The 22,998-nt window shown below is 38.2% G+C and overlaps 1 protein-coding gene across 1 annotated transcript in view; it reads left to right on the plus strand.

Annotated features, from left to right (window-relative positions):
- The window catches only part of WDR64 (WD repeat domain 64), a 59,338-nt gene that overhangs the window by 34,215 nt on the left and 2,125 nt on the right, over positions 1–22,998 (plus strand). The window contains exons 15-27 of the mRNA XM_087891009.1: positions 168–347; positions 635–762; positions 3,205–3,298; positions 5,220–5,233; positions 5,877–5,967; positions 11,467–11,506; positions 12,262–12,398; positions 13,777–13,882; positions 15,141–15,202; positions 16,721–16,830; positions 17,425–17,613; positions 19,576–19,675; positions 20,883–20,963. Of these exons, the coding sequence (XP_087747135.1) occupies positions 168–347; positions 635–762; positions 3,205–3,298; positions 5,220–5,233; positions 5,877–5,967; positions 11,467–11,506; positions 12,262–12,398; positions 13,777–13,882; positions 15,141–15,202; positions 16,721–16,830; positions 17,425–17,613; positions 19,576–19,675; positions 20,883–20,963 (1,332 nt within the window). The remainder of the gene's footprint in view (positions 1–167; positions 348–634; positions 763–3,204; positions 3,299–5,219; positions 5,234–5,876; positions 5,968–11,466; positions 11,507–12,261; positions 12,399–13,776; positions 13,883–15,140; positions 15,203–16,720; positions 16,831–17,424; positions 17,614–19,575; positions 19,676–20,882; positions 20,964–22,998) is intronic.

Genomic DNA, 22,998 nt, shown 5'->3' on the forward strand with positions numbered 1-22,998 from the left:
GTAACTCTGCGTGAAATGTCCAGATGTATAACTGTTCATAGCATTTACTGCTAATCTTGGGACAAATGCTCTAACATAAATATGTATATAATATGCAAAGTAACTTACAAAGCTAGAAATTTTAACAGATTGATTGTCAATTAATCTTCAATTCCTTGTTCAACTAGGCTAATCAAGGTGAAGTTTACATGTCCATAACTTGGGAACTTCCTGAAGCTGTGTCATTTGCTTTACAAGGCTACCCACTCATCTCCCTAAAACTGTCTCCCAATGTCAAAAAAAATAATGGCTTTTTCCCAGATGTTCAACTACTGCTTGATACAGATCTCACAAACACAAATGCAGAGGTGAGGAACTATTGTATTTCTAGATATGTTCTAGAAAACATGAAAAAAGAAAAAATAATTCTAAGAAAGTAATTTGTGTCTGAGGTCCACAGCAAAAGTAAACAGTAAAAAAACGAATTTTTGCTTTCTATAAATTCATCTGGATATCAACAAAGATTGTTGGAAAGAATTGTGAAGCTCTTGATTGCCTTTCTCTGTGTTGTTTGTCTTTGATTGTCCATCTGTTCTGGTCAGCTATTCTTTTCCAATCAATGTCCTTCAGATGCTTTGCTTTGTGTATTTTTCAGCTACCTCCTAGGATTGAAGTGAAGTGCTTTGATTTGTTAAAAGTAGAAGGTTACAGTTTGTTAGCTACTGCAAGTGCAAATGGTTCTATCATCATGTGGGATTTTGAAACTGCCACAGCCAGACACATGTAAGTAAAACACTTTATCATATAATAGATGTGGAGAGGCAGTGCTAATGTCCAGTCATCCAAGATAAATGCTGTTTTAGTGTTCAGTCTCAAAACAATTCCCAATGTGAGAAAAGGAGAAATAGAAGTATTAAACTAGGAATAAGCTACAGGAACACAGAGACAAACTTCTTGATTGATTATTGGTAAATCCCCCAAAATTCTGTTCATAATGATATGCTTACTTGAGTCATGAATGAAGCTATGGTATCATCTGGTCAATATAAACTAATTAATTTGGTCTTAGACAAAACGGCCCAAGGTTGACTTGGGTTAAGTTCTCTTTCCCAAATCAACCATATTTTGAAAAGAGAAGAAGAAGATTTACAGATTTTTTTTTCATTCTACCTCTGGCTTGGAAACAAACTAGACAAAGGAGGACTGATCTAGGAACTCCCTCTCACTTATTAATGTACTTTTAATACTAGTCCCATATGAGTATATGGGGTGGGAGTGAAAAAGAAGCAGAAAAAGGAGATAAAATTTTCCCAACTCTCTCTGCTGCTAAGGACTTTCAAACATGGCTTTTTTCTCTTTGACTGAGGCAACCCTGGAAGCATCCAGGGCTGAGTCATTTCCCTGAGATAATCGGCCATTTTGTGTCAACACAGTCTCACCGTACATGACCTGTATTTCAAGACTAGAGCCAGGAGACGTTCTTCAGCTGTCTCTCCCCAGTGTGAGTGGTAAAAAAATGCACTGTCAGAAGGAGGATCTCAATTATTGTCTCCTGTGCATAACCTGGGTCACAGACAAATGGCACTGAATGGGTGAGATGCATAGAGGAGGGAATTTTGACTCAGTAAAGGGCAGTGTGGTTCAGCAATGTATTTGCCTCCATTCAGGCTTAGTTCACTTGGGCAGAGCCACTATGCCAATTATCCTGTTCTTGCTTGTTCAGAAGGGTGAAAAAAATTCTAGGCTGTTGGTTAGTTTTGCTGCAGTATAACAAATAGCTGTGTTTTCCATCTCCAAGAGTTTCAGTGGAATTGTTCCCTTGAGCATATTTTAAAATTCTGCACTAAAGGCAGAAGAAATAACTTTGGCTTTCTGTACCCTATTTAGCTGCACTTCAAAACCATTTCTCCTGGAACTACGGTACCTGTATATAATTTATTTGCGGCTTCATTCTTCTCTGCTTCAAACAATATTTATACAAAGAATGGATTCCAGACAGTACCATGCCCTTATTTCTTCACCAGTTTTGCTTTTAATCTTCTTCATGTTGAAAGTCTCTTGGAAATGCTAATTGAGTTTGCTTCCCTCCTACTAAAGTGGATGAATAATTCTTATCCCCTGGCTAAGAAAGCAAAGCTTCGAAAGAGAGATAAATTGATAGCCCCCAAAGCAAATGTCTTCTTTTGAAAACCAATCCCAAAACACAGTTGAGTGCGTGGGTGGGTGAGTGTTTTTAAGTCAGAAGAGCTCGTTCTTAGAATTATGGGATTTTAAGCAGCATAAAAAAGTTATCCCAAGCACAAGCAAGATTTTTGCAGAAGTAGGTATTTGTAGTTTAGGCAGATTTTATTGAGTTCACTGAAGGTCTATGTATTATTGAAATGCCAAATTTGGAGATTTAGTAGCATAAAGCATTAATTCACTTAGTTTTAATTGGAGATTTTCACTTTAGGGCAGTAATGGCTAACCTTTTTGCCATCGCGTGCCAGGAAGGGGGGCGGGAGGGTTGCACACGTGCGTGCCCACACCCATAATTCCATGCTGAACTCACATGGCCACTGATATGGCTACGCGTGCCACATGTGGCACACATGCCATAGGTTCGCCATCATGGCTCTAGGGGAATTCTACAATGGCAGTCTATGAATTTCTGAGATGAGACAATTATTTGCACTATCATTTTAAAACTGTAATTGCATGAATTTGAAAATATGAAACCAACTTACAAAGTCTTTAAAATGTATAATTATTCTGGCCATACTTTGAGGGAGGAAAGATAATACTATTTAACAATATATCTAATAAATGTGGTGTCAGGGTGTAAAGTATTAATAGCTGTAAGCTGATGGGAAACTGTAAGCGGAGGCAGCCAGAAGCTGATGCAATGTAATGAGGCAGCAGAGTTACTGCCACTTTTAGAAGCTGGGTTAGAACCTGCCTATATAAGGGAAGGCATTAAAGGGTGTTTCTCCTCATGCATTATACTCATATTCTCTCATCGTGTATCTCAATTGCTCTCCGTGTATCAGTAGCTGTATGATAAAGATATTTAACCATGTATAAATCTGTAAATATTTAACTGTAGATAAAACCACTGTTATTTATATAAAAGGCTTTGCGTGCTGTGTGCTGTGTTTTGCTCCTGGGTTTATCTCATAATACTAGTTACGCTGCCTAAACTCTGACATGTGGAAAAAACTACAGGCAAAGTATCTTCATTTTCAGGTTCAAAGTTCGGCTCGCTATTCACTCAGGTAGATCTGAATTACTTAAAATCAATGGGTTACTATTCCTGTACCGAGGTATTATCTCTGAGAGGTAAGTCAGTCTTTAAGAAACATGTATACATTATGTTAGCTGGGCTAAGAAGCTGTACTACTTTTCCTTTCAATAAAGTGGGGAGGGGGGGAAACTATATTTGAATCATCAGATTCTGTTAAATTCCTAGTTATCTGAAGTTGTTTAGTAGTCTTAAGAGAGTGTAGACATCTCTACATTCCTTTGTTACTTGAGCATTGCTTCTTGTAACAAGAATTAGTAGGCAGAATATGATATTGGATAGCCAAATTTGATCCCCATCAGTCAGTTCAGATTTTCACTATTAATGGCCACTGCTTGCTAAGGGAAAAAGTTACTCTGCATGTTCTTACACGGAATAGGACAACTTGCAACGGCCAACTCGATATGGGACAACTTGCCGCAGGACAATTCAACAAATATAGAAGTTAAATTAATTTCAATGGAACTGTGGCCAATAATAATAAAAGAAAGAAAATCAATCCGGAAATACGAGTTACAAAAATTTCGATGAAAATATGGTCACCAATAATAAAAGTAACTAAATGAAATGATTAATAAAACATTTAGTTGTCCCATGGCAACTTGGCTATGGTGAGTTGTCCTAGACCCGTTCTTATATGCATACTTATGGATCTCTCATACTATTTCTTAGTTAACAGTGTTAATTCAGAGTGCAAAAAATGGACTAAAAACAGTACGCCAGAAAATTTAAAATTATTAGGTTAAAAAAAGACAAAACTAGCCCAAACCAGTTTCCATGTATACAAATCACTGAACTTCTCCATATTTTCTATCTTTGCAAACCAACTTTGGTTCCACCATGTCATACTTCCGTTCATACATTGTCTTCTCAAGGCTTTGTCTTTCAGAATCTCATGAACTTTATTCAGACAACTTTCACTGTCTCCCTCTTGATCAGTTAACTCATTCACTCTTCCTATCTAGATTTGTTTTTCAATTTAATTCTTAATTCTCGCTACATGATCAAATCACTCCAACAAACTTCTTACATACTTGTCAGTTATTCTTGTGTTCCATTCAGATTCATTCAGCACCCATTCATTCTTACTTTATCAGCCACAATCTTTGACTGCATTTCAATTTAACTTTTGTTTCTTCTAACATACCAAATTTTCCATTCCATGTTACAAAGTGGCAGACGTATATTCTTATAAACAGCTATTTTTGCTTTTTTAAAGACATCCAGTTTGTTAAAAACAGACACATATTCCCTATTACTTTTCTACCAGCATTCCCATATCTTAGAATTCATCCATTTTCCTATTTTTAGAAAACACTATTAAGTTCACAAACTCATCTATTGACTCCATTTTTTCAGATTTATACTTTGCAAGTAACTCATTCCATTTTCTCCCTCAAACAAAAGTACCTTGATCTTTGATTCATTAATTTTCAGATGTATGTCCCTTTGGTATCGTATAATCTGCCTAACATTCATTGCAAACAACATGATATCATATGTATATAAAAACAATGAGTGTTCTGAAGTGCAATAAGCATTCTTTATACAGTTATAAATCTCTTAAACAGTGAAAAGGACAACACATCTCTATCTTATTCCCCATTCAGTATTGAACCATTCTCTAAGTATACAGTAAATCGCAATATACAATCAATTTTATTTCTCATCTTCACTCCTTCATCAATTATTAGCTAAAGAACTGCACATCGTATGACAGACATGAACCTGCACCACAAATCTCAGTGTTTGTTCACTTTTTGCATCATTTCTGTCTACCATCAAACTCCTTTGCTCTTTAATTTACAGCCCAGATATATGCATCTGAGGCTGTCACTGATATTACTCAAATTCTGAATGATTAAAATAGTGACTTCAATTCCCCTTTCACTCCAAATATTTGCTATTTATACTTATTTTTTTTAAAAAAACTTTTAGAAACCTATCATTCTGACTTTAGAACCAGCCTTTGTGGTAAGTTTACTGGGGGGAAAGCAAAAAACAAACAAACAAACCAAAGTAGGCTTTATTGTTGTTGTTAGTTGCAAAGTCGTGTCTGACCCATTGCAACCCCATGGACAACTTTCCTCCAGGCCTTCCTGTCCTCTACAATCCCCCGGAGACCATTTAAGCTCACGCCAACTGCTTCAGTGACTCCATCCAGCCACCTCGTTCTCTGTCGTCCCCTTCTTCTTTTGCCCTCAATTGTTCCCAGAATTAGGCTCTTCTCCAGTGAGTCCTTCCTTCTCATTAGGTGGCCAAAGTATTTGAGTTTCATCTTCAGGATCTGGCCTTCTAAAGAGCAGTCAGGGTTGATCTCTTCCAGGACTGACCGGTTTGATCGCTTGCAGTCCAAGGGATTCACAGGAGTCTACTCCAGCACCATGGTTCAAAGGCCTCAATTCTTTGGCACTCAGCCTTCCTTATGGTCCAACTTTCACAGTCATACATTTCAACTGGGAAAACCATAGCCTTGACTATATGCACTTTTGTTGGCAGGCTGATGTCTCTGCTTTTTAGTATGCTGTCTAACTTTGCCATAGCTTTCCTCCCCAGGAGCAAAAATATTCTCAGTATTTTCAGACACTGAGCCTTTTGGATTTTATTTTCCATGCAGGCAAACAAGTGAATGTTCCTCCTACTCAGAAGCACAGGGTGAGGATATTCCTACACAGGAAGCAGAAGAGAACGTTTCAATGTTAAAGCTGGTATGTTCCTTTTTGGAAGGGAGAATGGTAAAAAATAATTGTTGAAGATGTTATTTTTTTGGAAGGAGGGGCATAATTTGTTAAAAAAGCTGGTCCACAAGTAAAAACTATGGTCATGAATTCAAAAAGTGATTGCAAGCCATTCTTATAGCATAATTAGGTATTAAAATAGCCAAATCATAATAAATTAGTATCCTTCATGAGCCATGATTCATGGTTTGTAAATCATACTTTAGAGTTATATATAATATAGGCTTTGTTTGTTCCACAAATCATGGTTAAAATAATCCATAGTTTAGTATATGTCCATGGTGGCAAACCTATGGCACATGTGCCACAGGTGGCACGCAGCTCCCTCTCTGTGGGCATGCGAACCATTGCCCCAGTTCGGCTCTGCTGTGCATGCGCGCCTCCTGCCGGCCAGCTGGTCATCGGGTCTCTGCCGAGCATGTGCAGGGGATGGTGGGCATGCACAGGGACATGTGCACATTTGCGGGGGCAGGGCACATGTGGGATGCACATGCATGCATGGGGAGTAGGGCATGTGCGGGGGCCCACGCGTGCATATGGCGATGGGGGGGCATGCAGGGGGCACACGCACATGCATGGGAGGGCAGGGCACATGCAGGGGGTGCACACGCATGCACGGGGTGAGCCATGTGCAAGGGACCACACATACATGCATGGGGTGGGGTGTGTATGGGGGGCATGCACCCATGCATGGGGGGCATGTGCGGGGCCGTGCATGCATTGCATTTTGGGGGTTCAGGCACATGCGCACACTTTGGGCACTTGGTCCTGAAAAGGTTAGCCATCACTGGTATATGTGATTTACCACAAATGACTAAATCCACACAAATGATGATTAATTTTAACCATGGTATAGAGAAGCAGTGTAATTTCAAGGCATGGTTTCTTTCTGTAAGAGTCTGAAGACTTGCACCAGGCTTGAAGACTCCATGGGGGAATACCAAACTGGAGGTGGCTATTAGACTAATAGCAGACCCCCATCTTCCCCCCTGGGCTTCCTACTCCTTTCCTGCCCATCTTTTAATTCATATTGCTGTACAGATATTCCTCAATTTATGATGACAATTGAGCCCAAAATTTATGTTGCTAAGTGAGAAATTTTGTAAGTGAGTTTTGCCCCGTTTTATGACTTTTCTTGCCACATCTGTTTAGTGAATCACCACAGTTATTTATTATTTATTTATTTTGTCGCATTTCTATGCCGCCCCACTCCCAAGGGACTCTGGGCGGCTTACAACAGAGAATAAAACAATGCAACAATATCCCATACAAAAGTTAAAAGAAGACATTAAAACATTAAAACATTAAAACGTCAAAACACATACACTCCAATTTGTGGCCAGGTCTCACAAGATCACTATAACGAGATCAACGGCCCCAGGCCTACCGGATGAGCCAGGTCTTCACAGCTTTGCGGAAGGCCAATAGGGTGGAAGCAGTCCAGACTTCAGGAGGTAATTGGTTCCAGAGAGCCGGGGCAGCCACAGAGAAGGCCCTCCCCCGTGGGCCCGCCAGCTGACATTGTTTAGCTGATGGGACCTGGAGGAGACCGACTCTGTGGGATCTTACCGGTCGCTGGGAGCTATGTGGTAGAAGGCGGTCTCGAAGATAGCCTGGCCCTGAGCCATGCATGTAGGGCTTTAAAGATAATAACCAACACCTTGAATTGCGCCTGGAGACTGATAGGGAGCCAGTGCAGCTCGTTGAGAATTGGTGTGATGTGGGTGTATCTAGGTGCACCCACTATAACTCACGTGTGTTACTAATATAGTTCTTATATTAGTAACATGGTTATTGACTGAATCTGATTTCCCCATTAACTTCGCTTCTCAGAAGGTCGCAAAAGGGGATCATATGACCCTGGGTCACTGCAACACTCATAAATGTGAGTCAGTCGTCAAGCATCCAAATGTAAATCACGTGACTGTGGCAATGCTGTAATGGTCATAAGTGTGAAAAATGGTGATAAGTCACTTTATTCAGTGCCATTGTAACTTTAAATGGTCACGGTCAACTGTTGTAAGTCAAGGACTCCCTGTATTTTCATTATTTTTTTAATTGTTTCATTGTTCCTATTCTTATTATTTTTACATTTGTTTATAATTTTATATTCTACTGTTGTAAGCTGCCCAGAATGCCCCCCCACAGCAAGATGGGCAGCAAATAAATTTAATAAATAAATATGAAAAGGAAGGAAGGAAGGAAGGAAGGAAGGAAGGAAGGAAGGAAGGAAGGAAGGAAGGAAGGAAGGAAGAAAGAAAGAAAGAAAGAAAGAAAGAAAGAAAGAAAGAAAGAAAGAAAGAAAGAAAGAAAGAAAGAAAGAAAGAAAGAAAGAAAGAAAGAAAGAAGAAAGAGTTTCTGATTCAGGTTTCCATCTGCCTGTGTCTCAAAATTTCAGCAAAACTGCAGACTATCAGCCAACTTAAACCACCATTCTGAGATTGCACTTAACAAGAAGTCACTGTTAACTGAAAATAGAAGCAAAAGTATGCCAGAAGACAAGGAGAGTGCATGCTGTCCTCAGGCAGAGTGTGACTAAATATAGATTTTTATGGCTTTAAGATTGAGCCAGCTCTTTTGTCTTTATTTCATTTACTGTTAATCATGATGAAGGTTCAAAGCATACCAAAAATCTTCTGCACTTGTCTGAGATATTTGGATTGATCTTAATAAAGTAATAAAGTAATAAATTATTGGTGATGCACATGGGCTATGCTGATCCATGCTGGATGTTTGAGAAAGTCAAATACCAAAAATAAATGACTACGTGCTTCATTGATTATACAAAGGCCTTCAATTGTAGCAACCATGTCAGGTTCTAGAATATACTTAGAACAAATGACAATTGCAGAACAGCTTATTTTTCTCATAAGAAGCTTATATCCAGGTCAGGGAGCCAGTCTGGATAAAACATGGCTTCAGGTTGGCAAAAGACAGGGGTGAAATCCAGCAGGTTCTGACAGGTTCTGGAGAACTGGTAGCAGAAATTTTGAGCAGTTCGGAGAACCGGTAGCGGAAATTTTGAGTAGTTCAGAGAACCAGCAAATACCACCTCTGGCTGGTCCCAGAGTGGGGTGGGAATGGAGATTTTGCAATATCCTTCCCCTGCCATGCCCAAGCCATGTCCACCAAGCCACACCATGCCCGCCAAGCCATGCCCACAAACTGGTAGTAAAAAATTTTGGATTTCACCACTGGCAAAAGAGTGCAACAAAGCTATATTTTCACCTTACTTACTTAACCTATATGATATATATATATCAAAAGAAGCCGGATTGGAAAAAGATGAGCATGGTTTTAAAGCTGGAGGAAGAAATACCAATAGCCTAGCTGTCGATGACACTACCTGAAAACTAAAAATGAAAAGAATCTGCAATATAAATCAAGGAGTACATGAAAAAAATATGATTAAAATTAAATACAAAGGAGATTATTATTATTATTATCATCAAATTTATTTATTGCCCATCTCACTGCTCAAGGTGACTATGAGTAGCTAATGACAGCAGGTACAACCAGCCTTAAAATTGACAATGGAATTATTGATTAACCATGACAGTAAAGGAACAAGCAGTTTAGAAATGTTACACTCTAGGACCTGATAGAGCAGCCACGAAGGCCTTGGAAATCTTGTGATGTGTCTGTACTGATAAAGATCAATATAGTGCAAGACATGGTATTCTCTGTGACTCTATAGGAGCAAAGGTTGGATAGAAGTAGAGTAGGTAAAATATCAATGCATTTGATCTTTGGTATTGGAAAAGACTTGGAGACAGCCAAGAAAACAATGGATCGTTGAACAAATCAATCCAAATCTCTCACTCAAGTCACAAATGATCAAGCTAAAATTGTCCTACTGTAGACACATTATGCAAAAACTACGTTCTCTGTAGTATACTCTAATGTTGGAAAAGGTAGAAGGAAAAAGAAGAAAAGGTGAATGGACTTATTTACATCATTGGAAATGAATTGTTGGAAGGCCTAAATGATAGGTTATGGACAGATAGATAGACAAAATGTATGTGGTCATTTAAGAATCAATACTAACTTGACGGTTCATAATTTTAACAAAGCCTGCTGTGAATATGAAAGATTATGAAAGATTTGTTATTGCACTTTCTTATATTTTCTTGAGGTGATTTCATCCAAGCTTACATTTTCTGAGTATTCTAATCCAACCTCTATGGATTCTGTTCTGGCATCTGTGGACATATGCATAAGGGGGAAAAAACAATTAAAATTATCTGAAAATGGTAGCTGCAATAGCAACTGCATGCAAACTGAACGCTGAGCTTAAACTCAGGGAGAATTTTCTCATGGCAATAATATTCCTCAACTAAATCAGGGTATCTCTAATATGCCATAGTTTCCTTTTCATCACAACTGAATAACTGTTTATGAAATTTTGGAAATGAAAAATTTAAACTGTTAGACAAAATTGGACAAAGCCCCAAATGAAATAGCTCTAGAAAAATCAGATAACAAATAAAAAAAAACTTACATGCAATTTATCATGATGAAGCATGCAGATAAAAATAAATATAGGGTTGGAATCAGAGGTGGGTTTCAGCAGGTTCTGACCAGTTCTGGAGAACCGGTAGTGGAAATTTTGAGTAGTTTAGAGACCTGGTAAATACCACCTCTGACTGGCCCCACCCTCATCTATTCTCTGCCTCCTGAGTCCCAGGTGATCAGGAGGAAATGGGGATTTTGCAGTAACCTTCCCCTGGAGTGGGGTGGGAATGGAGATTTTACAGTATCCTTACCCTGCCATGCCCACCAAGCCACACCCACAGAACCAGTAGTAGAAAATTTGAAACCCACCACTGGTTGGAATAATTCTTAGAAGCAGCAGAAATAGAATATAAACTGAAACTTCCTAAGGACCTGTACTTTTCAAGCAACAACCAAGTACAGGAATAGATCTGCTGGAAACAGGAGTTCAAGCTTCATACAAACCTTCCCATCCATTGTGTAGAAGAGAGTAGGAAAGTGAAGCTTTTATTTTACTTCGATAGAGAATAGGGTAAAATAATTTGTATTAGCCTAAAGTTCAGCATTACTTCTGTATTATTTTCTCTGCTGGTAGCATTATTACCTACTGTTCCCAAAAATGAAATGAGATGACTGGTTGGTATAATTCTTTAAAGAAATGAGCAGCAGAAGGTGCATTGGACTGCTGTATTTCATATTGAGAACTTTAGTAAGCACATGGGATTTTGGATTTTGTCTGAATTTGGGGGTGTAATTATTTGGGGCATTTTAAATTCTCAAAGCCCTTTAATGCAGGCTAGAAGAGCATTCACCCCATCTTGTGCACATATTCTGAAAAATTCATGTTTTATTTAATTATGAGAACATGTTTAAAAAGATGGTGTTTTTTTTACTGAAAGTAATCAGCAGGATTAAATTAAGTTTGAATTTGGTTGAAAAAAACCTACTTTCTAAATTTCTGTTGTTTGATTTCAGAATAGTGTCATAAGAGACTCTGCTGGCACAACTCTTTCAGGTATGAATCAGAATAATTTTAGTTCCTTTAGACAATAAGCTGCATTTTTGAGAGTATGTTTCAGAACCTCTTTTAAAAAACTGCAACAGCTAGTTTATTTGAGGTTACTTCAATGACAGACAAGGAAAATTGCAATTAATACGTCTGTATCAGAAGCACTGAAGTGCTTGAAAGGTGGACATAGATACATTAATAAATCAATGATATGACATGACAAATCGTTCAAAGAAAGAAAAGCATGAATATTGTTTGTTGAATCATGTTCTGTTTCAGAAAAAAAACAACCTCCACATTTTTCCCCTTCAGGAAGCAAAGGAATAATTTCCACAAGGTCTACATGAATTCCAAAGAGAAAAATTTGAAGAATTTATTTCATAACACACATCTTAACCTTGATCTTGAAAAGCTTCACAGAGTTGGAATTGATTAAATGGAAAATCACTAGAAAAATGAGAAGTTGAAAAAAATATCTGGAAAGAAAGCAATGGCATGTTGTTTTCATGTTGTTGCCAACATGTTGTTGACTTCATGGGGTCAATAAGATTAAGTTTCAAGTCTTTCCATGAAGTCAACTTGATAGAGACTTGATTATTTATGTAATAACATTCTTGATGGATTTTATTTCAATAAAATTTAAGTGAATAGTGGAAATAGAGTATGCTAATACATGTCATGATAGAACATGAGAAACAAGTTATGTTCAAGGAAAGGAAAATATGAATACTGTTTGGTTGATGAATTATCTTCTGCTTTAGAAACAAAGTTTCCAGATTCTTCCACAAGCAAAGGAGCAATACCCAATCTATTATCAGTTGAAAAACATGATTATCATTCTATACCCATACTAGCCTCAGCACATGAAGATGGCTACATTTATCTATGGAGCATTACGGTAAGTCCTTTTATGGAACTAGACTAAAGTAGTGAAGTAGCAAAGAAGAGTTTCAGTTACGTTTCCATCCAGTCAAAAGACGTTTCTACATCTTCCATATTTTCCTATTTTTCTGTTGTCCCCCAAACACATAAAATTATTCACTTCTTTCTATGCCACTGGTGGTTCATTTGGCTTTATCTTAAAGTGATGTAATGTTGCCCTGTCTCAGGCCACACACTTGCAAACACATAGGGAGGTGCTTCCAAACTTAACGGAGAAGTCTGTGAAACGAATGAACATGTAGCAAAGGAAATGTCAGTGCAAACACCCATGTAGACACTAGAGAAATCAACTCAAATATCTAGCAAGCTTGCCTTAAGAGAATTCCAAATCCAAAACAGTGGGCCCATGAGTGGTCAAGTGAAGTCAGGAGACAAGGCATACAAAGTCTGGGTAACCAGACAGGTGTTGCCAATAAGGAGGCTTCAGCTGGATGCTCTTCTTTCATTGAAGCAAGCCCAGCATTGCTCACTTGAAAGGGGTCCAGGTCAGTGGTGGGTTTCAAAAATTTTTACTACAGGTCCTGTGGATGTGGCTTGGTGGACGTGGCTTGGTGGGCATGGCAGGGGAAGGATACTGTAAAATCTCCATTCCCACCCCATTCCAGGGAAAGGATACTGTAAAATCTCCATTCCCACCCCACCCCAGGGGAAGGTTACTGCAAAATCCCCATTTCCTCCCAATCAGCTGGGAATTGGGAGGCAGAGAATAGATGGGGGCGGGGCCAGTAAGAATTTTTATTACTGGTTCTCCGAACTACTCAAAATTTCCGCTACCGGTTCTCCAGAACTGATCAGAACCTGCTGAAACCCACCTCTTGTCCGGGTCCTTTCTTGTGAGGGTCCTTGCCGAGCACCTTTGCTCTCCTATTTGCATGGTGAACCTTTGCACTGGGAGCAAGTACCGATAGCAGCTCAGATTCCTTGTCTTCAGAGATTGATGGCAGCTGCCTCCTGGTTATCTGACAGCGACACAGGAATCGGCTGCTCATTGTTGGCATCCTCACCAGAGTCTGAGCTGGCCATGACAACTTGAACCCAGCATTTTTGTTAGTGAACAGTAGTTTATGTCTAATGTGCAAATCAGACCTTTCCACTCGCACAACAAACGTTGTTTTAAAAAGCCTTAGCTTAGTGTGAAGCATGAACGCAGTGCAGTACACTGAGTACAGTATAAGTTACTTAGAAAGAAGTAGGCATAAGGTTTTGCTGCAGGCCAATTTAATGGATAAAACAAAATATTGTTTTTGCAAATGGGTATGACTCATGCAATCCTCAAGTCCTAACTGCAGAAAATTCTGATTTGTTAAAGTGTGATTGTATTTCTCTTTGTAAAGGGAGATCTACTGAAAGAAATTCTGCCATACACAAAACATCCTCCAATTCCTTTGACGGCACTTTGTGCTGATGGGGCTGCCAAAATGCTTTTTGCTGCTAATAAAGGTAAGCTTTATTGCTCAGTATGATTGTCATACAGTATAGATGGGTGGCTATATAAATTTGTTAAATAAATAAAATAAATAAGTACTTTTCCAGGCTTTTGAATGTTACTATTATATCAGTTATATCTTAATGTACAATTGAATGTTTTTTTCTAAATGTGTCTGTAATCCACCCTGAATTGTTAAAACAGTAGGTATATAGACTTTCTAAATAAATAAATCATGTGTGTAAAAATATAATATACCTAACTGCAAGAAACTATATGCAAAAGATTAAGCTGATGAGGCAAAAATCAGGCCCTCTCAGACTAGACAGAACCTTTGTATAAACACCATGCCATTGTCTCCCAGTTTTAAGGGCTGAGAAGAGAAGAACCAAATTTCAATTTGACTCATAAAGACTGAAGGGAAAGGCCTGGAATTTAAACCCTGAAATAGACTTCTGCAGGAAGCAGACCAGAGGTGGTATTCAGCAGGTTCTGACCAGTTCTGGAGAACCGGTAGCGGAATTTTTGAGTAGTTCAGAGAACCGGTAAATACCACCTCTGACTGGCCCCGGCCCCATCTATTCCCTGCCACCCAAGTCACAGCTGATTGGGAGGAAATGGGAATTTTGCAGTAACCTTCCCCTAGAATGGGGAGGGAATGGGGATTTTACAGTATCCTTCCCCTGCCACGCCCACCAAGCCACGCCCATAGAACCGGTAGTAAAAAAGTTTTTGAATCCTACCACTGAAGCAGACCTTCTGCATCTATATGACTTATTTCTTATCTTCAGTAAAGCAACTTATCCAGATATATGGAGTCTAAGAACTTCTGATCTAAGCAAATTTCTCAAAGGAAAGTGGGGAAATGAGATGTATTGCCATGCCTGGCAAGACTGTGTAAGATGATACATACAGCATTACAGTGTGTAAGATAATAGCAAGATTCCAGGTTGATGGCAGTAGTTGCTGAATCTGTTTTTCATAGTAATCTAAGCAAGATTTTGGTAAAATGAAAACGTGTTTATAGCCTTAAACACTGTTTTAAATTAGAAAAATGGGTTTCTGTGATATAAAAATAATTTATATTAAGCTGTCTTCTTTAGTCAGAACAAAACAGCCATCAAGAGACCCTGTTTGAATCATAAAATATCATTGTTCACTTGATACCTATTCCACTGTTTCTTAATTTACAGGATTATTTTAGGGACAGCCCTTGGCCAATTCTGTATTATGAAAAAGTTCTAATTTTTTAATCGATGATTTGTCTTACAGAGGGAAATGTTATTCGATGGAATATTGGCTCATTCCTGGAAGATCAAAAAGAGCCAAACAGGGTGAGCAAAATGTAAAATAATGTCTCCCATCCTCCAGTTCACACATCATCCATGTTCTTTGCTTATGTATGTTACATATAGATTTAATTTAAACACTGAAAGTAAGTGAAACATAAGAAAGTTAATGATTTGTTTAATTCAAGAAACATCTGTGGGAATGAGAATTATTTTCAATATGGCTTACATGCAGAATTTTTATTTCCCAAAGCTGCTAAATTCACATTTGAAGTTATTAAAATGTTTAAAAATCTGGTATTTATAAATTAAAATTGGATTATTAATTTGGATTAGTATACTAATAATCTAAGAATTATTAAAAATAATGCTATTAGATACTGGCATGAAACTATTAATTATGTGATTGTCACAAGATCATTCACAGGCTTTTACATATCAGCATTTTTAATGACAATGAAGAGATGAATGTTTATTAAATTTGCAAATAATTCAAAAGACTGCTAAGAAGAAGGCAGAAATAAAATGTAAAGAATGTTAATAAATGAATAGGTACAAAGCAACAAAGTTTAACAAAAGCAAATGCAAACAGGTAGTCCTTGCTTAAGAATGGCAATTGGGAAAGTTTGATATCACATGCCTGCATCGCTTAGCCATTGTTATCTCAGTTTTCAGTTTCCATATCAAATTAACAATTTGAATGTGCTTAAGTTCTCATATAAAAGCTAGGATTTGAGTCTTCATACCTTTTTTCGCAACCTGTTCTTTAAATTTCAACTGTGTAGACATTATAATTTCCAATTACCCATCAATAGTCCCCAGACTATCTGGAATTGTAGACTGCCTCACACATTTTTCGGAGTATAAGACGCACCTTTTTCCCCCCTAAAAGAGGCTGAAAATTTGGGTGCATCTTATATTCCAAATGTAGCTTTTTCAAAGCTTTTTTCCAGCCCTAACGAGGCACTAATGAGGCGCTAGCGAGTGAAGCCATCTTCCCAGCTTTGCCTGCTCCCTCGACTCTCCGCTGTGCTTTAACAAGGCACTAGTAAGTGAAGCGATCTCCATGCTTTGCTCCAACTCTCAGCTGTTCTTTAGAAGCTTTTTTTCAGCCCTAACTAAGTGCTAGCCGAGTGAAGCGATCTCCCTGTGCCTTGCCTGCTTTTCTCATTGCTGCTTCCTCTCAGCTGTGCCTTAGAAGCTGTTTTTTATCCCCATGCAGGGGATAAAAAACCAGCAAACTAATGTGCTGACCAAACTAAGCTGACCAGACTAAGGACGCTAGCCAGATGAATACCTGGTAGGCAGATTCCCCCCCCCCCATTTTCCTCCCCAAAAACTAAGCTGCGTCTTATACTCCGCTGCGTCTTATACTCCGAAAAATATGGTATATACAATTAAGACATAATGTATCTTGTCCACTTTTGGCTTGCCATGATGTGAGAATCACCTACTGAGACTTAGCTGTGTCTGAATCTGGCCACCGTGCCTTTTTAAAGTGTTAAGAATTCTGACTTAATTGTGCACATGAAGACAGCTCATGTTAACTTACATTTTTTGCAGCATGTAAAGCAACAAATTTGTTGGCGGGCTCATTCAGCTAAAATAGTCAGCCTGTTTTGTGATGATGAAAAATGCCTAGTGGTGACTGCATCCACGGATGGTTCTGTCAGGTTAGTTATATTTAGCTGTTGCCGCTGATTTGAACGTTTCTTGTCTGAGGCTTTCAATCCCAGTATTAACCAGCCTAGATAGTTCTTTACTAAGTGCCTATCAGTTTTGGAGCTGACCATGCATCCTATTAATGGAGCTTGGGACTCTGAGAATTTGGCAATGTTGGCCTCTCCTGATGGCAAGTTAGCCACCACCATAAAAAGATGGCCACTAGTGAAAGATGGCTAAAATATATTTTTTTAAAAAAAGAAGAACAAGAGGAAGACAAAGGGAAAATGTTTAGGTCAGGTCTTACTTAGAGTTGGTGTTCCAGGCAAGCATATCCCATAATCTTTTTCTGTGAGCCAATTGTTACCAAAGGGTAGCTGATGAAACATTACAGTTGCCATCTTGGCAATTACATATATTGACCTGAATTGTCAACTATTAATGTATTGCCTGAAAGGTACTCCATTAAAAATTATTATAATGCAGATTGTACTTGATTAGTATTTTTCATAATATTATTTGAAGCCTCTCCATATCATTGCCGCCAATCTCTTTTTATACTGACAATATTTTAAAAATATTTCTTGGTTGGATTTCTTTAATAGACTTTGGCATTCAATTCGTGGAGTCTACTTTGGCTATTTTGGACAGCGCAGAGTGTTTGAAATTACTGAATCTTCCGATATAATTTTGCCCTGTGATGTAAATGAAATTCCATTCACAATAAAAGAAGAATCCAAGTTTATGGATAAAAAGCAGAAGTTTGAATACCCTCTGTTTTTTGACAGGGAAAGGTGAGATTGCACATCTGCTTTGCTAAAAGTATTTAGCACACTTTCAAATCAGAAGTAATGGACATAAGAGGTTCATTTAGTATTATGATTAACTAGACAGCCCATGACCTGTTGAATCATACTTTCCACATATAATAAGGCTGGCACCATTTCCTCCTCCCCTACTTTCTAACCTTTAGCATAGCCCTAGTGAACCTTCCTCTTCTTCCTCAGCTGACCCACAGAATTGCTTGCCCCTTTGTGGCAGAAGGGGAAACAAAGGAAACCATAGACCATGAAGAAGACTGCTACGCTGCTCTCCATTCTGGTATATTCCCAAGAACCATTAAGAACCATTCTTAATTGCCATTAAGAAATTTCAAATTTCGGATTCAGTTCCACGTTGTCATTCATCCATTGGGCCATGACAATCATGTGACCAATGCTGACCACAGCAGCACAGAGGCAAAATTTGAATCCAACAGGAGTAAGAGGTGCTAGATTTAATTTAGTCCTATGGTGTACCATGATGTACCAACAGAAAATTATAAACAGGAGAAATTTAATAGTATATACCGTGTTTCCCCGAAAATAAGACCCTGTCTTATATTTTTTTGAACCCCAAAATAAGCGCTTGGCCTTATTTTTGGGCAGGTCTTATTATTTTGGGGCGCATGGAGGAAACAATGGAAATGGTGGGGACCAGCTATGCATGCATTTAAATATTTTAGGGGAGGGATTAGTTTTGGGGCAGGGGCTTATTTTAGTGCATGTGCTCAAAAGCCCAATTGGGCTTATTATCAAGGGATGTCTTATTTTAGGGGAAACGGTAGATTCTGCACCAGTTGTACTGTATTTCACACACTCATATTTGTATAAGGAGTGGCACATAATGTCAGCTAATTGAGTTTCTGTTAAATTTTTGATGGTCCTTTTATATTAATGCTGTTAATAGGATCCTTAATTTTTCCCAGAAATGTCCTCATCATTGATCCATTCCTCTACAATAAATCAGGAATTGTTTTGTCTCAACTACCTGAATCTTTTATTTACATCTGTGGTAATCACTAATTGCCTCTCCTTTTTAGCTTGGTTTTTCTGTTTCATTGTTAGGAGCCACATAGTGGGAAACATCATTTTTTTCTCACTGTGATGTCAGGCAGCAAATAGGATTTACAGTCTGGCAGCAATTAGCTAATGATGAAAATATTTATCTTCCATCATCTCTTCCTATTCTAATCTATTCATTTTTGAAGTATTGTTTGCCTGTCAATAAAATTATCTCCAATAGTTTCTGCCCACCCAGTACATTCCAGAACAGAGACTGTGCTTCAGGTCCATTAAACACTGTCACTTTGTGGGACCATGGAAACATGCCTTCTGTTGCTGCTCCCACCCTCTGGAACAGTATATCACACACATCCATATAAGGAAGAGACCCTCTCTCCTGGGGTTCCGGAAACCTTTCAAAACCTGGCCTGGATCCCAGGTCTGAGTTGGTGTTTCATGATTTCTGTAAGGCTCCTGCTTTGTTTTATTGCATTTGTTGTTTATTGGATCATTTTAGTCTACTAGTCTGTCTGTCCAATTTAATAGTTTTAACTATTTTTTTATAGTTTTGTGTGCCACCCAGAGTCCACTGGAGGTGGGCAATCAATAAATAAATGTTATTTGTTAAAGAAGTGTACTCAATGCCAGAGTCTTGCCTGGGTTTATTTCTGATTTAAAGCAATCTCACAAATACATAATCAGAATAAATAGCCATTGTATTCAATGAATATTATTCTTCAATAATTGTATTCCAACGGGGCTTATGCCTAAGCAAATTGCAGCATTAAACTAGCAGAGTAACACTATTTTGTTTTCCTGGTGACCATATTGGAATTGAGATTAATGGTATTCATCACCGCCATAATTATGAAACTGAATGCTTCCTTTGTTTTGCAAGTAACATATTGCTTCTCAATTATACCTTTTTAATAGATGGAAGACTATGACCAAGTCATCTTTAACCTTGAAAAAGCCTAGCCGACATGAAGTTGATCTGGATTTTAAGTTTTTCAAGTCCCTGGCTTCTCCCAAGGTGCTAACTGTTGAAACTTTATTTTGCCTTACTGCAGTGTTTCTCAATCTCAGCAGTTTTCAGATGTATAGAGTTCAACTCCTGGCTGAGAAATTCTTGGAGTTGAAGTCCACACATCTTAAAGGTGCTAAGGTTAAGAAACAGTGTCTTATTGGAATGGTTATTGGATTTTATTGGATTTTGGATCATGCTAAGCAAGACAGTAAGAAAGACTTGGGTTTGGCTAGACAAGCTTTTGGTTTTTCCAACTGTGTAATATGAAATTTGAGAACTATCATTCTGTCAGCTTATGACTCAAATTATAGTAAGCAATGCTTAAACTTCATACTTCCGAACTATTTAAGAAAAATGTATGCCTTACATTGTATAATGAAAGTAGCACTAACATTCCTTTATTTGTTCAAACAAACCTATGTTGAAATAATGAAACAAAGAAGAATATTGCTGTTGTGAAATTCCTTGAATTGAACTCAACTTTTGGTGACTTTATAGACACTAGAGCTGTGATGGCGAACCTATGGCACACGTGCCACAGGTGGAACGCAGAGCCATATCTGTGGGCACGCAAGCATTGCCCTAGCTCAGCTCCAGCGCGCATGCGCATGCCGGCCAGCTGATTTTTGGGCCTTCTAGGCTTACTGGAAGCTGGGAAACAGACTGTTTCCAGCCTCCAGAGGGCCTCTGGGGGGTGGGGAAGGCTGTTTTCACCCTCCCTAGGCTCCAAGAAAGGCTCTAGAGCCTGGGGAAGGCGAAAAACGGGCCTACTGGGCCCACCATGCCATCGCGTGCCAAAAACGGGGGAGTGCGGGGGGGTCGTGAATGTGGGTCACATTGAATTATGGGTATGGGCACACACGCGTGCAACACCCCACCCCCCGCAATCTCCCGCTTTTGGCACACGACGGCAAAAAGGTTAGCCATCACTGCACTAGAGAGTTTGTTTTTTGGTTTTTTGGGGTTTTTTTTGGTAACAGTAGAAATGGTATACCTTGCCATCTTCTGGAGATTCTTTTACTTCCCAGTCTAGTCTGCAAGTCAGAACTATATCTAGCCACTATTATTTTCACTAAAGAAGCTGTACTTCAATGAAACAGGAACTGAGTTCAACTTAAGGCAGATTTTAGAAATAAAAATTAATATATTAAATACAATACAACTGAGAGACAAATATTTTTGGAACTCAAATTATATTATTTTAATATTACAGGTCAATAAAACCCCTTTGGAAAGTTTCAAATCTGTAAACAAAGAAGCTGGTATTGTATTTGGATCTATACCAATCTATAGGGTGAGTTTAAAGTAAACTGCTTAAATGGAAGCTTCATAAAGACAAGAACATTAAAATTCAGCTATTCTGAAAGTTATTCTTTGTGAATTTGCCAGTATTTATTTATAAAATATTTGTAAAGTACTTGGTAACATTTTCTTGAACTATTAATAGTGTTGACCTATGATATTATATTTTTCCTTCCTAATATAGAATGAAAGGTTTTATCAGGTGGGGTTCAAATCACCCATCATCATTAATAAGATCTAACTTTGTATAAGACATTGCATATTTGGATGGACAATAAATATCTATACTGTATACTGTAACTGCCATAATGATTGTCTTTACCAAATCATCTGAATTAAATTTACAGAATAATCATGAATATTTTTTCTCAGAAGTAAGTTTCACTCAGAATATATACATATAACCAGAAGTTCCACTGAATTCTGAGGAGACTTGTGAAATACTATGATGTGAAAGGCAGATTTCTTTAAAATGAAATCAATTTTACATCTTAGTTTAAGCCATGTCATCTTATTGCTTTCTATACTTCCTTCCCTTTTGGAGCGCTTTTTCAGGAGACTTGATTGTCCTATAATAACAAGCTGAATTTTTAGAAAAGAAAAACCATGATATTTGCTTTTAGGAGGAAGTCAGTAACTTCCCAGTTGAAAACTTCAATATGGATATTGGTTTGGGTCCAGAATAGCTCTTCCGCAATTCTGGAAAAGAAATCTTTCTCTGCTCCTATGTCCTGCAAAATTATAGAACTCCAGAACAAATTTTCAGAGAGTAGAGCATGGAAGTAGGTTGGAGACCATCAACTACATCCCATTCTAAAAATGGGAGCATTCCAGGAAGAAATGCTTACAGTATTGTTCACATCAAATGTATAAATGTAAATGCAACAATTACTGAAATATTATATGTGAAATATCTCCTTGTTTCTCACTGGAACTATCATTCACCACCATGGAGAAGTGGTGGAATTCATTTTTTTTTACTACCGTTTCTGTGGGCATGGCTTGGTGGGTGTGGTGTGGCTTGGTGGGCGTGGCAGGGGAAGGATGCTGCAAAATCTCCATTCCCACCCCACTCTGGGGCCAGCCAGAGGTGGTATTTGCCGGCTCTCCAAACTACTCAAAATTTCCACTATCGGTTTTCCAGAACCTGTCAGAACCTGCTGAATTTCACCCCTGCCATGGAGTCATCCTGAATTACATTCCCTAATACTGATTACTACCACTATTAGCATCATTATCATTTGAGAGAGAGTGTAAAATCTGATCATGCATTTTAACAAATGCTGATGCTTAGGTGCATTACAATTTCTTGACACCTTTTAAAGGAGCTTTGCAAACTCCATCAAAGGTTGTTAGAGCAATAGGTAGTGAACCTCTGGTGTGATTAATAGGTGAAAATGAATAATTAAGGGAGTATAGTAGCTTAAAATACAGATCAGAATAAAATTGTTTCCTTGCTCTTTAAAAGTAATAAATGCTGTTTTATTAAGCACAGAAAAAAATACCATATAAGCCATAATGTTTTGCAGCAAAAGACAATTCTTTGTGTAACAGGCAAATATTGAATGGATATAGGTCTGCAGCCTAAAAGTCTTCCTGCATGAATCTTGGCTTAGATATCTAACCTCAGTGCAATATAACCGCATAAAAGCATAGTTTCACTAGCAGAAAGCCATAAAAAAGCCAGTCAAGCTAAACTCCTGCAAGTACATGGACGAACGTTTCATGGCCGTAGTTGTTTTCTGACTTTCCAGTTTAGACTACAGCCCTAGCACCTGAATCTCCTGGTAGTTAGTCACTGACAAAGTACAGAGTAGTTCTAACTCAGCATACCTTTGGAGGAATAAGACCAAGTCAGAGCTGGGTGATTTCAAATAGCATGAATTAAATTTGCTCCTGGAAAAAAAAAAAAGAGCACAGGATTAAGTTACAAATATGGGTAATTGAAAAATGCTGTAAATAAACAACATCAAAACAGAATTACCAATTGTATATCCTTTCCACTAATGACAGTATAATTGATAGTT

Source organism: Pantherophis guttatus, chromosome 1 (genome assembly GCF_059756535.1).
Source record: "Pantherophis guttatus breed Tessera chromosome 1, ASM5975653v1, whole genome shotgun sequence".
Lineage (NCBI taxonomy): Eukaryota > Metazoa > Chordata > Lepidosauria > Squamata > Colubridae > Pantherophis > Pantherophis guttatus.